General features: G+C 46.4%; 1 protein-coding gene across 1 annotated transcript in view; it reads right to left on the reverse strand.

The window, feature by feature from the left end:
• The window catches only part of EHHADH (enoyl-CoA hydratase and 3-hydroxyacyl CoA dehydrogenase), a 33,794-nt gene extending 17,382 nt beyond the window's left edge, over positions 1 to 16,412 (reverse strand). The window contains exons 1-3 of the mRNA XM_081863514.1: positions 16,131 to 16,412; positions 3,163 to 3,266; positions 283 to 458 (exon numbers count right to left, since the gene is read on the reverse strand). Coding sequence (XP_081719640.1) covers positions 283 to 458; positions 3,163 to 3,266; positions 16,131 to 16,204 — 354 coding nt within the window. The 5' untranslated portion in view covers positions 16,205 to 16,412. The remainder of the gene's footprint in view (positions 1 to 282; positions 459 to 3,162; positions 3,267 to 16,130) is intronic.
• Between the last annotated feature and the right edge of the window lie 610 nt (positions 16,413 to 17,022).

Below are 17,022 nucleotides of genomic sequence, written 5' to 3' on the forward strand. Positions count from 1 at the left end.
AGAACATACACTTCAATAGCACCCAAGAACAAAAAACCAAACAAAACTGAATGAAAACAGAGGGGGCGGGGATGTGGAGCTACCTCACTCTCATTTATCAATGATGTCATAGTCTTTAATGATAAATAGGTATCCCTTACCTGGGTTATGACTCTAAGGTCTCTGGGTGGTGTGTTGGTTGGAGGTAATATTCCAAGTTCAAACTCATAGAGAGAACATATATTAAGGAGCCTTTCCAACAAGCTGACCTATCTAAGCTGTTTTTTAAAAAAATCGTTGTACCTGCTTATTTGCAATCCTGTAATGACAGCCCAGTGCTACTTCCAGGCCTCCTCCAAAAGCCACCTCTTCAATAGCAGCCACCACTGGCTTTTCACTCTTCTCTATCAGAGAAACTACTGCTTCCAAGCTGGGCATGTCTCCTTGACCTATCCTGGGAAATCCTTTGATATCAGCACCTAAAGAAATTGAACAAAACCACGAATATATATACAATCCCTTCAAATAAGCTATCCAGATAAACCCTTCTTCAAATTGGTAGATGACAACCAACAACAGGGCAGATTCACAGACTTCGAGAAGGGTGAAAAGTATAAAGATTCAATTTGGTGTACAAGCATTGTTTCCTGAAAGCATATCCTACATTTTCTGTCTTTGGGACTCTCTGCAGAACTTTGGCAATGGAGAAGCTACAAATAATGGAGAAGCCACTTGTAATTGTGGAACCACTGAAATTCCCATATTACTTTGTTAGGAAAAACTTATGTATGAAAACTAGAAGAAAATAGCCTAGCTGAATCATACATAGCAGAAATCTATGCTGTTTGAAGCAAAATTTCATGGCAGAAAAACAGACTACAAAAATTGTGTTGAGATGTAATATATCTAGTGGGTAATTTATTAAGGGTGGGTACTGGCTTTGCTCCATGGAAGGTTATCTGTGGGTTTTGAGGGTTGCTTTTTGTTCACTTTCAGTCATGTGGTCAGTCTTTCAAAGCAATGGAACTACACTTGCATAGCGGATAGTGAACCTGCTCTTGAGACATTTGTAATGCTTTTTAAGAGACAAAATCAAAGAACTCATTCCATAAATTATATACAGACAGGTGTCAAGTCAATAAGAATTCCCACTATGGGTCTCTAGTATAGGATCTTGCATTGATCTGCTGTGCCCAATTACATTCAACATCCCTACTGACAATCAAGGAAAATTTAATCACTAGTGGAGTTAACACAAAACCAGATACAAGGATTAGATGGTTAGCAAGTTCTAGAGTTAAGTCGATGATGCAAAAGGGCCAACAAAACGTAAACTTTAACATAGGCAAAGGTAGCCATAATAAGCAAGGTCAAGATAAAGGCAGGTTAGAGCAGTGTTTTCCAAACCCATGCAAGTGGGTCATTGGGTTTTATAAGCAAACCCAAATTAATTATTGCTTTTAATACTTAACTGGTATGATGAAACTTGTAACAGCATTTTGTTTTGTTGGCATATTATAATGCTCTGTTGTCACTTGTAACCAAATGTAGGAAAGGCTTGAGTCTTACTTTTTTAAAAACACTGCTCTGGCATCTGGCGGAAGATTCAGTGAGAGTTTGCCACAAAGTGCTCATTTGGGGAGTTGTTTTGAGTGACTGTTACAGCTTTCCTCTGATGAGCACCTTTTGGCAAACCATCACCGGATCTGCTGCCAGGGTTAGTTGATAGTTTAGCCAAGGGTGATTTGAAGTTTGTTTCGCCAACATTTGTCCGCTACTTTTCTGCTGAAGAAGCAGAAGTTTGAGTGAATGTGAAACCCATTCACTTGAGTGAACCCATTCACTTCATTTGAGTGAATGTGAAACCCATGTGTAACTAATCTTACAAGGTTGTCTTTGTCTGTGCAAAATGAACAACAACTCAGTGAACTGTTGTGACATGATTCTCAAAGAAAACTTTGGGGAAGTGAGGTTATCTGAATTTTGGCTTCATGTTACTCACATTACTCAATTGCTACTGAATATCCTGAGCTAGCAGATGAGGCAATACCTGTGCTATTGCTATTTGATAGTACCTATCTTTTCAAACCTAGCAGTTTGAAAGTACGTCAAAGTGCAAGTAGATAAATAGGTACTGCTCTGGCGGGAAGGTAAACGGCATTCCCGTGCACTGCTCTGGTTCGCCAGAAGCGGCTTAGTCATGCTGGCCACATGACCCACATGAGGCCAGCTCCCTTGGCCAATAAAGCGAGATGAGCGCCACAACCCCAGAGTTGGTCATGACTGGACCTAATGGTTAGGGGTCCCTTTACCTTTACCTTCATCTTTGTGAGTCAGGCTATGAAGATGAAATGTGGTAGCAGGGTTATATGAGTTGGTACATAGGTGCTGGCTCCCTAGGGCCCTGGGCACCCACAAAATTCACCAAATTAAAGGGCCGAGCACTCACATATTTCGGTGCCAGGGCCATACACGCTGCAGGCACCCACAGCCCCGGGCACCTACAGTCGCAGGGCCAAGCTGGCACTCCTGAGTTGGTAAGTTGCCTACTTTGGATGGGGTCATACTTTCCTTAAACTTTTCAACAAATTCCACATTAACAGGAATGTTAAGTACACTTTTGCTTGGATACCTCAAGTTATAATTACAAAATACAAGAATTTACAGTTGGAATGCCAGAAATTGATGGCTGCTGAAGACAAATTGTTCATTTGACAATAAACTGATGGGTCACCTTATCACGTAAATTAGGGTTATGAGTCATCATACCAAAATATTTGGGAACCACTAGATTAGTGAATGAGAGGAAAACAATAATGTTTGATGTTACCAGAGACTATAATGAATATGAGTCTTCAGTTCTTGGAACTCTGAGAAATGGTTCTCTATTTCAGTTAAAGAAAAATCACTTTATGGTCCTTTAAAAATAACGGTCTGTTAAAGGATCAATAGACATCACAAGATATAAGGAAAGGCACCCAAAACTCTACTTTCATTAGTACAGCATGGCTAGTTTAGAATAAGTATAGTGGCATTTAATTACCCAGGATTATTTTCAGTAAATACTAAGAATACAGTTGAATACAGCAAATCCATGGTACCAGTGCAGAGTTGCAAAACATATTAATTTTTAACAGGAGCAGAAAAAAGGTGATACACAAGCATGAGTTCAAAGGCTCTTACCTGCGCTGAATTTCCCATTTGCTCCACAAATCACAACAGCTTTCACAGTGGGATCAGTATTTGCATGCTTCACATCTCGTTCTAAAGCCAGTAATGTTGGAGGGCTAAAATAAAGAAAATAATCACTGAAAGCGTTAGGGGAATATCTGATTTGTTATAAAACAAATCTCTAAAACATTTTTTTTTAAATCATGTGGAATCTATTTGGGAACTCTCAATGGAGGATTCTAACCATTCTAACCTGACCTGAACTGTACAAAGATGTTATGTTGAGTCCACAGGTAAAACCTATGTGCATGTAATGTATTTCTTCAGAAATAATGGCAATTAGATGGCCATGCCTTAGAATATGGTTGCTCTTCCATGTGCCTCCCTCTAATCATAGTTTGAAGTTAACTGTAGGCCTGATCCACACATGAGCAAAAAGAGATGGATGAAGGTGATAATGACCTGAGATGGAAAAGTGATAATATTACTTCATGGTGGAGGTGTGGGATACCATTTCTGAATGCTGCTCCTATGTAAAAAAAACCCAAATCTTTATTGGTAAGTAAAATCTAACACCACAAGAAGTAGGCTGGGCTAGAATCGCCTGATATGCAGTGGTGTTTGTTTGCTTGTTTTAAATTGCAACCATTTTCTTATTTTGCTTACGCATGGGGACATTACAAATATGCAGCAGCAGCATCTGCATTCTGAAGTTTTTAAATCCAGTCTAGTACTTCAGTATTCTACCATGTCATTCTTCTCTGTGCGTAGACTGAGGCCAGTAGTTGGTCAGTTCCGACAAAATGGTCAAAGCAGAAAAAGAAGGAAGAAGACTGTCAGGGAACTGCCATCGGAGAGACAGGTGGTGGACAGGCTACAGGAGAATAGGAGAGAATCTGCAGTAGAAGAGGGAACCAGCAGGGGGAGTGCAGGAGTCACAGCGGAGGGGAGGCTCTGGGATGCTTCCAGTGAGAGTAGTGGAGAGGTAACGGGACCCCCGTTGGGAACGCCCACCCTTCGCCGGAAACTGTCACGCAGAGAGTCTCGAAAGCGCATGTCTGTCAAAGAGCTTTTATGTTGGCGTAAATTCCGTAGACGCCCACTGTCAGATTCTACCAGCGACTGACGGAGTCATGCTTTGGGGGCTCCGTTAGTGCATCGGTTTGGATGACCAGCCAAACCCCAGAGGGATCAAGCTTTTACGCACAAGCAGCTCACTATCCCATCACAGCAATCTGACAGTCTTTGAAAGCAGCTTGTGCAAGCAGAAGGCATCATGAGCGAACCATCCGGAACCGGAGGAGCAGGAGCGGGAGCTGGCGCAGATCCAAGCCTGGAACAAAGGTACAGGGCGTTGGAGGTCCAGCTGGCACTGCAAACGGCGAGGCTCGAGGAGAGGAGGGCTCAAGATGCAGATAAGGGGAAAACCACCCCACTTGCCAGACGGGTGCCTGGACTGGTGCAGAAATTTGGGGGGGATCCCCGGAACTATCAAGCCTTTAGGACAGAGATGCAATATGCTCTCAATCTACTGTTTGATGACTTCCCCGACGAGAACTCTAGAGTGGCGTACGTGATTGGCCATCTAGAGGGAGGGGCGAGGGACTGGGTTCGGCCCCTGATGGCAGCCAATAATGAAATCTTAAAGGACACAATGAAGTTTTTCCGCGCCATGGACTTGATGTTTTCCAGCGAGATCGAGCAGGGAGTGGTGCGCAGGCAGTTAATGGCGTGTAAACAGGGGAGCCGATCTGTACGTGAGTACTGGACTGAGTTCACCATGCTGATTCATAGACTTGGGTGGGACCTTGCTAGTGAACCTATTCAAATGCTGTTTGAAGAAGGTCTCTCTCCGGCAGTGAAAGATGAACTTTCCCGGGCGCCTAGGGCGGAGTCTATGGATCAGCTGACTAAATCAGCGCTGTCCATTGGCGCACGCCAGGAAGCTAGAGCTATGGAAAAGCGGGAAGGAAAGGGGGAACGTTGGAAGGACTTCCGCATTCCAGAGATTCCGGAGCAGCCTTTCCCGCCAGCAGAGCCGATGGAACTTGGAACAGCGCGCGCGCGCGCAGTTTCAAACACCAGTGAAGGGCGGAAGAAGGAGGGAAAGAGCGGCAAGAGATGCTATCTCTGCCAACAGCCAGGTCACTTTGCCAGAGTCTGTCCGCAAAGGAAGGAATGGCAAGGGATGGCGGGAACTGTTGGGGGGAAGGAGGAAGAAGAAATCACGGAGCCAGTAAAAGCCAACGCCTGGTTGCCAACATCAGGGCACAGCAGCCAGGCCAGGGAGTAATGAATGTGCCCACGCCGGAACCTCCAAGACCAGCGCTTGTGATAGAGGTGTTGCTGGAACTGGCAAACGGACACCCACTGAAGATAAAGGCGCTATTGGATTCAGGTAGCTCATGTAATTTCATGAGCAAAGAGTTTGCAGCTGCACACCAAATACAGACTATCCCATTGAGTAAGCCTTTGCAGGTTACCACGATTGATGGGAGGGAGCTGTTGGGAGGAGAAGTGAGCCAACAGACTGTACCAATGATAATGAGGGTGGCACGACACACCGAACTGATAGCGTTTAACGTAGCCACCTTGGGAGGAGCTCCTATTATCTTGGGTATGAGCTGGCTGGCGCTACACGATCCGCTAGTAGGCTGGCATCAGAGAGTGGTTTCCTTTGGATCAGCACATTGCCTAGAACACTGCAAGGAGGGAGAGGCTCAGGCAGGCGCCAGGGGCACTCTAGCAGGGATGGAAGTGATGGACAAAGGGAGGGTGCCACCACAATACGCTGACTTGCTTGACGTATTCAGCGAAAAAGAAGCAGATAAACTGCCCCCGCACAGACCCTTTGATTGTCAAATTACCTTACTCCCAGGAGCACAATTGCCAGTGGGCAAGCTGTATGCAATGTCAGACAGTGAGATGCAGGAGTTAAGGGAGTTCATTGACAAGAATCTCAAGCGAGGTTTCATCAGAGAGTCACGAGCGGTGGGGGGCAGCCCAGTGTTCTTTGTGGACAAAAAAAACACAGGCAAGCCCAGGCTTGTATGTGATTTCAGGGCCCTAAATGCAGTGTCAGAACCAGTGACTTTCCCTATGCCCAGAATTGATGACATTCTAACACGGGTGAGAAAAGGGAAAATTTTTACCAAGCTGGACCTTAGGGGGGCATATAACTTGATACGTGTGAGAAAGGGGGATGAGTGGAAGACCACTATGTTCACCCCCTTGGGGGCCTTTGAGTACACCGTTATGCCTTTCGGATTACAAGGGGGCTCCGCCTGTTTTCAATCATTCATGAATCACGTCCTGGGGCCACTGCTCTACAAGAACTGCGTAGCGTTCTTAGATGACGTTCTGGTGTACTCAGACAATGAGGAGCAGCATGTGCGAGATGTAAGAGAGGTACTGAGCAAGCTGCGAGAAAACCGGCTGTGGGTGAAACTGGAGAAGTGTCAGTTTCATACCAAGGAGGTGGAATTCCTGGGGTACCGGTTGTCTGACAAGGGATTGGCCATGGATCCCAGCAAGGTTCAAGCGGTACTGGAATGGAAAACACCAAAGACCAAGAAGGACGTGCAAAGGTTCCTGGGCTTCGGAAACTTCTATAGGAAGTTCATCAAAAACTTTGCCCATTTAACAGCGCCCATCACGGATTGTCTTAGTAGCAAAAAGAAATTTGTTTGGACGGGAGAAGCGCAACAAGCGTTCGAACGCTTAAAGCAGGCGTTTGCGTCGGAAGAGCAACTCTTGCACGTGGATCTACAACAACCAATGAGAGTGGAGACTGACGCGTCAGACCGAGCGGTGGGGGCCGTTCTTCTCCAGCCGGGAAAAGATACGTCTGAATGGAGACCGTGTGCATTCTTCTCGCGGAAGTTGAACAAATCAGAGAGGAACTACACAGTGTACGACCGAGAACTGCTCGCCATTCATGAAGCATTCCGGAAATGGCGGCACTTGCTGATTGGGGCGCAGCACAAGGTTCAAGTCCGAACTGACCACAAAAATCTGGAATACTGGAGAACAGCCCGAGTGCTGAACCAGAGACAAGTGAGATGGGCCCAGGAGTTCTCCAAATTCCACTTTGAGATTCGTTACGTGCCCGGCTCCGAGAACGTGAGGGCGGACGCTCTTTCCAGGAAACCTGAGTACTTAGAGGGGGAGGGAGCGCCTGAGGCAAGGCATGTAATCCCTGAAGACCGCTGGGTGTGTGGGGCGGCATTGGTGGGGCAGAGGGAACTGATAGAGGGTACGGGGAACGATGAATACGCCCAAGAGAAACTCAGAGAGCTCCGGAGGACAGAGGAGAGCACAGGGGGGTTCGAAGAAAAGAACGGGGCGTTGTATTACAAAGGGGCACTGTACATACCCGACGGGGAACTGAGGGGCAGAGTACTCAAGCAGTTGCATGACAGCCCCACAGCGGGACATTTTGGACAGCACAAAACCATGTGGTTGGTTACCAGGGAGTTTTGGTGGCCCAAGGTGAGGGAGGACGTACGGGAATATGTCAGGGGTTGCGACAGGTGCCAGCGAGCGAAAGGAGAGAGGGTGGCGCCAGCGGGGCTATTACAACCCTTACCCACGCCCGAAAGGCCATGGGAGGCAGTATCCATAGATTTTATGACGGACCTGCCAAAATCCAAAGGCAAAACAGCTGTCATGGTGGTGGTAGATCAATTAACCAAGATGTGTCATTTTATAGCTTGTTCACATGCAGTCACAGCGGAGGAAACCGCCAAGTTGTTTGTAGAACATATTTTCAAGTTGCATGGAGCCCCCTTGAGGGTGGTCAGCGACAGAGGGAAACAATTTACTTCCAGGTTCTGGAGGAAACTTATGAGCTTACTGCACGTAGAACTCAATTTCTCAACTGCCCGGCACCCAGAAACCAATGGGCAAGCGGAAAGGGCAAATGGGGTTTTACAACAATACTTGAGGTGTTACGTAAAGGACAGAGAAAATGATTGGGTGGATAAGTTACCTCTAGCAGAATTTGCCTACAACAACGCGGAGAACGTGTCCACAGGGATGAGTCCCTTCCTGGCAAATTATGGGTGTCACCCCCGGGCATTCCCAGGAGAGGGAGGGGAGAGGTGGAGCGTGCCGGCGGCGGAATATTTTTTTGAAGAGATGGAGGCGATCCACCGTCAGCTTCAACTTAACTTAGAGAAAGCCAAGGAAGAATATAAGAAGCAAGCAGACAGAAATAGGAGGGAAGGTGAAACTATAAGGGTGGGGGACCGGGTGTGGTTGTCCACCCAAGGGCTACCGTTCAAGGGCGGGAGTAAGAAATTGAGGCCCAAAAGATTGGGACCCTTTGAGGTCATACAGCAGGTCAACCCAGTGGCATTCAAACTCAGGCTGCCCAGTCACATGAAATTACACCCAGTATTTCACAGGTCATTACTGTCGCCGTACCGAGAGGGACGCGAGTGGGGGGAGCGTGAGAGAGAGGCCACCCGAACGCCCGTGATAGAAGAGAGAGAGCGCGACATGAACGTGGCAGGAATCATTGATTCCAGGTGGAAGGGAAATCAGGTGGAATATCTGGTAGAATGGGAGGGGGAAGCAGAGTCGGAAAACACTTGGGTACCAGCAGAGGTAGTCAATGACGAGGTTTTAATAGAAACATTTCATCAGCGTTTCCCAAGAAAACCGCAACCCGTGGCTCGATTTAGAAGGGAACACTTTGGGACCACCGATGAGGAAGGAGAGTTTGAAGGGTTCCCAGAGTCAGGGGTGGGTGAAGAAGCCGACTCCGACGAAGAAGAGGAAGACGGGGAGAGAGACGGTACGCCGTGGCCGGAAGTGTTAGAATCCTCGGACGACGAGGAGAGTTCCTTCAGGGGCTTTCCGCCCTCACCGCCAGTGGGAGAGGAGGCGGGAGGGGGTGAAGGGGGCCCTGGGGGGGAGGTGGATGTCAGGGAACTGCCATCGGAGAGACAGGTGGTGGACAGGCTACAGGAGAATAGGAGAGAATCTGCAGTAGAAGAGGGAACCAGCAGGGGGAGTGCAGGAGTCACAGCGGAGGGGAGGCTCTGGGATGCTTCCAGTGAGAGTAGTGGAGAGGTAACGGGACCCCCGTTGGGAACGCCCACCCTTCGCCGGAAACTGTCACGCAGAGAGTCTCGAAAGCGCATGTCTGTCAAAGAGCTTTTATGTTGGCGTAAATTCCGTAGACGCCCACTGTCAGATTCTACCAGCGACTGACGGAGTCATGCTTTGGGGGCTCCGTTAGTGCATCGGTTTGGATGACCAGCCAAACCCCAGAGGGATCAAGCTTTTACGCACAAGCAGCTCACTATCCCATCACAAAGACATTGGGTATGAGGAGAAGAGAGGAGTGAGAAGGTGTGAGTGAACATGAGAATATTTGAATTTTTGTTCTCCTAGAAGCTTGATGATGAACAGCAGGCAATATACTCTAAAGAAACATGAAGTAGCTATACTGATACAGAGCTGTTTCTAGAGTATTGAGTGAAAAGGCGATTTTGCAAAGACCTCCCTTTATGGGAAAAACAGTAGCCATACAAACAACATAAGTACATAAATATGTATCCTAGACAGTGCTGTGGTTGTGCTCTGCAATGTGCAGCAGCAGAGCTGGGGGAAAACAAAGCGACTGTTCACAGTAAGCCATCATTTGGATTACTGTTATGTGCATACCAGGCCATTGATAAAACATGAAGCCTGAAAAGATATGAACTACCTCTAGAGGGACCTAAAATGGCGGCAAAAACTTTGAAATAAATTCAAAACTGTGGCGATTCCCCATTACTTCTTCCACCTTCAAGGCCAGCAGAAAGTCACAATTAGAAACTGAAGATGCAGTAATCTTAAAGTCATTTGAAAACACCAGTTTGAATCCAGGCTGACTGATTTGTTACGTGAAAAACACTGGTGCTACACATCTCACATCACAGTAAACATAACACACCCTACACAGAGACTATTTTATAATGATGTACCCCAGAGTAAACGGGGAGTAAGTGTGTTTTGCAGACAGGTATTGCACAACTTTAATTTAAAAACACTACTGCATCATGTGAACATTTCAACATATTGATATAGATAAGTGAGTTTTTCCCAAGTTCAAATCTAATTTCTTTAGTTATATGTTGTGTTTTGGACACCTTCCCAATTAGAATCTCAGCTCCCTTACTGCATGTCTGTTCTTGTACTTCTGAAGCATAAAGCATGTACCTGTGTGGTTCTTTCTTGCAACATACAATGGTACCTCGGGTTAAGAACTTAATTCGTTCTGGAGGTCTGTTCTTAACCTGAAGCACCACTTTAGCTAATGGGGCTTCCTGCCGCCGCTGTGCGATTTCTGTTCTCATCCTGAAGCAAAGGTCTTAACCCAAGGTACTATTTCTGGGTTAGCGGAGTCTGTAACCTGAAGTGTCTGTAACCTGAAGCGTCTGTAACCCGAGGTACCACTGTATACAATTCCATACCATGGCTCCATGATCATTCGTGTGGGAGAATTTAAGCCGTTGTGACAAGTCAGTTTGAAACCGTAAAGCAAATCCTATAACATGGCTGGGCATTAGCAATGCCAAATTGATTTTTCAAAAAAAGTCAGGGATAATATGATTACGGTTCCAATCATATGCACACTTAGTTAGGAATAAGCCTTAGTGGACTCAGTTCGACTTACTTCCAAGCAAATACCGTATTTTTCGCCCTATAGGACGCACTTTTTCCCCTCCAAAAATGAAGGGGAAATGTGTGTGCGTCCTATGGGGTGAATGCAGGCTTTCGCTGAAGCCTGGAGAGCGAGGGGGGTCGGTGCGCACCGACCCCTCTCGCTCTCCAGGCTTCAGGAAGCTATCCGTTAGCCGTGGGAGAGCCGCACAGCTCTCCCATGGCTAGCGGAGAGCTTGCCTGCACCCAGAAGCTTGGGGTGCGCTGAGCTCCGCACGCCCCAAACTTCGGGATTAGCGCAGCGCTCCGCTAGCCATGGGAGAGCCGCGCGGCTCTTCCACGGCTAGCGGAGACCTTGCCGGCAGCCAGAAGCTTGGGGCGCGCTGAGCTCCGCACACCCCAAGCTTCGGGATTAGTGCAGCGCTCCGCTAGCCTTGGGAGAGCCGCGCGAAGTTGCGCGGCTTTCCCAAGGCTAGCGGAGACCTTGTCGGCACCCAGAAGCTTGGGGCGTGCTGAGCTCCGCACGCCCCAAGCTTCGGGATTAGCACAGAGCACCTGGGGGGGGGATAATTTTTCCCCCCTTTATTTCCCCCCAAAAAACTAGGTGCGTCCTATGGGCCAGTGCATCCTATGGGGCGAAAAATACGGTATACATAGGAGAGGGCTGTTAGACTACTATTTGTTATATTCGGCATTTCAAAATGTGGTGTGACAGAAAATAGATCAGAAATGTTATATTGCAGGAATATGTAGACTGCAGGATCTACCTTGCTTGTTACTTAAATTCCAAGATCTACCAATTGGAGTCAGGTGCAAGATAGGCAGGGAGGGGGAGCTCTTACGCTTACTAACTACAGTAATACGTATATTAACTTTTTGCTTTCACCAGAACAGGGGCTAAGTCCTCTCACAAAAATATCCACCCCCCAGCTTTCTTCATTTTAATAGTCTGATATTGAGCTGTAGAGTCTTGTTGTTGTTGAACTACTGTGGGTCGGAAACCCACACAGATGATTGCCCAGAGATCTACCAACATTGGCCAGAGTTAAGGGGAGGTGCTGTATAGTTCAGTGGCGGAGCAAAAAGTCCCAAGTTCAATCCCTTGCATCTCCTGGTAGAGTTGGAAATAGATACATGCCTAAGAATCTGGAGAGATGCAGCCTGGTTGTGTTGACAATACTGAGCTAGATGGACCAATGATGCCTTATGCATTGTGTTCTTGGAGTCATTTGAACAAACTCAGTAAGATGACATTTTACATTCTCTATGGAGCTTCATCTCTGACAATCTTTACACTGCCTGTGAAGTAACTAGTTTATAGCTAAAATACAGAAACACAGTTGTTGTCAATGCATTGTAGCTAATTATCTGTTTATGTATCATTTGTTAGGGAACTATCTTACCACTGGAAAACAAAAAGGCTAAATCTGGGTTCCAAACTGAAACTGTCTCGCTAAACATGGAACAGAAAAACAGGTTATTTACTAGCAAACAGTAACCCAGTATATTATAATGTGATCATGATCTTGGCTCAACCTAATAGTATCCAAAGTCCTGAAAAACACAAGACTTTTGAGTTTACATATTAACCAGATTTTCAGCCCATGACTTTTTCCTTTTCTTTGGATGATCTTTACCATGCCAACATTACAATTTACCATTAAAAGTGGTAAATAAATCTTTTTTTAAAAAAAGAATTAAGATGATTACTTCCCGCTTCCTGTAATGAGAAGGAAAATGTGTTCCAATGAATACTCTCCTTTGCTCCAATGTAACTTCAGGCTAGGCTACTACCTACACTATTTGGCTCATAGGTTTTGTGACATGACTGACTGCAGTAGTAGTAGTAACAATAGCTGCTGGCAGTCAGCTCATTTTCAGCATGCAAATTCATCTTTATTTAACATCGTTGTTCTTGTTGTTTAGTCGTGTACATCTCTTTGTGACCCATAAGTACCCATAAACATGTGATGTGACAGGAATTCCCAGTTTTTCCTTCTGGGTGAGGTGGTGACTCCATTATAGGCCCACACAGCCCTGAAACGAAAGAAAAGCCACCTTGATAGCAGCCAACTGAAAGGCAAGATAAAATGTCCCAAATGAATGAATAAAGCTATCTGAGCTCTACAACCAAGGTTTTATGCTTTGGGACTCATGTTCTGTCAGCCCCTTTCCTAAAAATGCTACACTTCATAGGGACCAACAGGTCCCTTCTTCTAGGGATGCATTACTGAAATTGCATTGAAAAATTCATTCAGATTTGGAAACACTTTAAGTTTCTGAATATGAATGGGTACTTGTGTTCAATAAAGATGAATTCACATGGCAATTCTGATTAGTGAAAGCGTGAATACAGAATTGTGTTCTAGCTCCTGGGAGATAATGAGCAGGCAGATGGAGACTATGTTTGTTATGCAGCTCCTCTGCAGATGATGATGGTAGGATCAAAATGAGGAATGTATATGGAATAACAGTTCTATGAACCTGTGGAAGACAATATGGTGCAAAGTTGTTGGTCCACACCAGGAAGTCAGTATAGAGGACCAGGACAGGGGTCACAGACTTACACAAAGCATATTGCTAAGTCAGGCACAGATACACATCTCTGGCTATTCTGTATCTCTTTGGGTTCACTGTGAAAGAACAAACCTACTGTCATCTCAGCCCACGCACAAGCACAAAGCTGTCCTAAATTATTTTGAAACTCCAGTTTGGGAAGCCGAATTGTGCTAAATATGTTATATGCCATTTATACTTTGTAAAACATTTTGAAGATTGTTCAGCATATTATTGCCTTATACTTTATTTCTTTCTTTGGCGATCACTCGTAGCAAAGTAAGATTGTCTTCCATGAACATGGTCTTAACAGTGAGTCCGTAAGTGACTGTGGAGGCAAATTCTGGATCCACACCTCCTTCCACAGTGGGGACATAGGTTTCCGGGCGGGAGTTGATCACAGTGAGGGTTTGCTAAACATGCCTTCCTCTTAGCTTTTTTATCATTTTCACCCTGAGTTCCTGCTTCTTCAAAGTCCATGACACCTTTGGTAAAGGCTGTTCTCCATTTGGAGCACTCACAGGCCAGTGTTTCCCAGTTATTAGTGCTTATCCTACATATTTCAATCATCTCCTTATTGCACAGCTTAGGAGAGTTTCTCTACTTGATCAACGAATGTTTGTAGGTGAAACTGTAGTTCTCAACTACAGTGGGACCTCGGGTTACAGACGCTTCAGGTTACAGACTCCACAAACCCAGAAATAGTACCTCGGGTTAAGAACTTTGCCTCACGATGAGAACAGAAATTGTGCAGCGGAAGCGGGAAGCTCCATTAGCTAAAGTGGTATCTCAGGTTAAGAACAGTTTCAGTTTAAGAACGGACCTCCAAAACTAATTAAGTTCTTAACCCAAGATACCACTGTACTATCTATATTGCCTTCCACCTGTGGCAGTAAGGTTTCTATTGTTTACAATCTGGGCTGGTGTGGTGCCACAGAATGTTCAGTTATTCAAGGCACACTGACCAGTTTGTAGTCCAGCTTCTGTGAGGGTAGGAAAAGTTGTTAGTTTGGCTGTGATGAAAACCTTATATGGGAAGCAGCCCTATGACATAGGAAAGGGGAGGTCAGCCAGAGGATGGATGCAGCGTAAGCAATGGACTGAGAAACAGAACCATGAAGGAAAGGTAGCCAGAAAACAAGGTTTAAATAAAAGGGTTAAGAAGACTGAGAACTGAGGCAAAATGAAGCTAATCAGTTCTCAGTCACAAAGCCAGGAGGCTCTGTATAATGAAAGGAGTGTTAAGGAAGTTGATAAAGAAAATAGCAAAAGGAATTTAGCTAATTCTGTAGCTTGAGAAGCAAGCATAGTGAAGACAAACAGTTGAAGGGAAGAGCCAAGAAAGAAAACAGGACATACCTTTGTAACACAAGAAAACATTTAATAAAAATAAGGAAGGAAGGAAGCAAGGAAGGGAAAACAGGACTGAGGCTGTAAACTACTGGCAGGCAGGAAAGAAAGCAAAGCTTTGGAGGGGGAGGAACTGTGGGGCAAAGCGCCAAGAGGGCATAAGTGTGGTAGGTTTAAAGTCCAGATCCTTACAGGGAGAAATCTGCCAGCTAATGATTTCTACTGTCACTGATCCCACAAGGGATAAAGGAAGGCAAAAAGAAAAAAAGAAGAGGAAAGTGTGTGGGTGCTGATTTCCCATACTGATTTGAACTAACTTTTGCTGCAGGCAAGAAACAGTATTTGAGAATAGGGAAATTTTTGCATTAGTCTGGAATTAAAGGCTGGAAAACAGTTGTAATTCACATGCCTCTTGTATATATGGTATCTTTTGTCTAACAGGAAATTCAGGGCTGAAACTCTGAAGCGCAGGGGGAAAGCCATAACTTAGGGTCCTCACGCTGCTTGTGCGTGCTTGTTAAACTTGAGAACAAAGCTAACCACCCAACTAGGGTGAAAGTATCTCTGCAGTACCAAACTAAAACATCTCAATATCATGCTGGCTTATGCACTGCTGGAAAATTAGGGTTGGCATGCAAGAAGTTAGTTGTGGCTGTAGTCCTAGGCACAATTATTTGGAAGTAAACAAATCCGGGGACGCGGGTGGCGCTGTGGGTTAAACCACAGAGCCTAGGACTTGCCAATCAGAAGGTTGGCAGTTCGAATCCACGCAACAGGGTGAGCTCCCGTTGCTCGGTCCCTGCTCCTGCCAACCTAGCAGTTCGAAAGCACATCAAAGTGCAAGTAGATAAATAGGTACCGCTCTGGCGGGAAGGTAAGCGGTGTTTCCGTGTGCTGCTCTGGTTCACCAGAAGCAGCTTAGTCCTGCTGGCCACATGACCCAGAAGCTGTACGCCGGCTCCCTCGGCCAATAAAGCAAGATGAGCTCCGCAACCCCAGAGTCGTCCGTGACTGGACCTAATGGTCAGGGATCCCTTTACCCTTTACTAAACAAATCCAAGTAAGGGTGCAAAGGCTCTGCTTACAATCCATTACCCCTAAGAGGAAGCATCACCGAGTACCATGGGACTTTCTTCCATGTAAACGTAAGCAGCTAGTCCAACATCCTGTTTTCACAGTGGTCAGCCTATGGGAAGCATGCAAGCAGAATCTGGGTGCGACAGCGAGCGACCCTCCGAGTCATGCAGAAGAAGCGCATGCAGGCTCGCTCGTTGCCAGCGTATCTTTCAGGGGCCGAGCCTGCTTCGAGGGTCAAAAATGCGCTCTCTGGGGTCGACTCTGCAGACCAGCAGTTTCCACCCGCCAACCAGGAGCCCGAGAATCCCTTGCCTGGGGCGAAGTCTTCCCTTGCAAATTACCTGAGCGTGTTGAGTGGAGGATTACACAGTCGAATCACGGCCACTGCAGCCGATCCCCGCGTGTACAGAGCCATGATCTCGCGCGGACGGACCCCACGAGCCCAAGAGACGCTTCGAGCTGGATTAAGCAGCACCGAGGAGAAGGCGGCCCCTGTGGGAACCGGAAAACCCGGACTAACCAGACTCCATGACGGGCTGGGGAGGAGGCTGGCCCCGTTTGCACCCGAGGGGGAGGTTCCAGCTGGGGCACCAAATCGTGAATTCGCGCCTGCTTGGACCCACACTTGCCAGATGCATGCTCTGAAACATGGGCGGAGCCAGGATTTTTTTGTTGGGGGGGGGGCAGAACCGACGTAATTGGTCAGTTAGTTAAGTATTTCTATTGTTTAATCCAGGGGAGGCAGCTGTCCCCTCCCCCTGCCCTCCTGGCTACGCCTACGCTCTGAAATTGCTCCAATTTATACAACCGTTCACTCTCTGCTACGACAAGCAGTTTTCAGGGCGAGAATTCACAGAGGCTGCCTTCACGCATGCGTACTCAGGGCAAAATACTTGCAGCAAGTAAGAGCTGCAAGCTTGGTAGAGAAAGGGTCCCACTCAAATCAGTAGGACCAAGTTGAGAGTGAACACGCTGTAGCCCCCCGAATCAGACTAAAGGGCTATATATAGCCCAGCATTCTGTTCCCAGAGGGACCATTCAGATGCCTATAGGAAGCTGCACCATGACAGGACTGCAAAATCTCTCTCCCATTTGCCATCCCCAGCAACTAGTTTCCCGAGGCATACTGCTGCTGCCCTTAGAGGGAAACGGGTAAAAGGCGGATCCAGCTGATTTTAAACGGATCCTCATGAATTCATATGATTTTTTTTTCATTCAAATTAAATAAAACTG

The sequence above is a fragment of the Podarcis erhardii genome (assembly GCF_964252035.2).
Source record: "Podarcis erhardii genome assembly, chromosome: 5".
In the NCBI taxonomy this organism is placed as follows: Eukaryota; Metazoa; Chordata; class Lepidosauria; order Squamata; family Lacertidae; genus Podarcis; species Podarcis erhardii.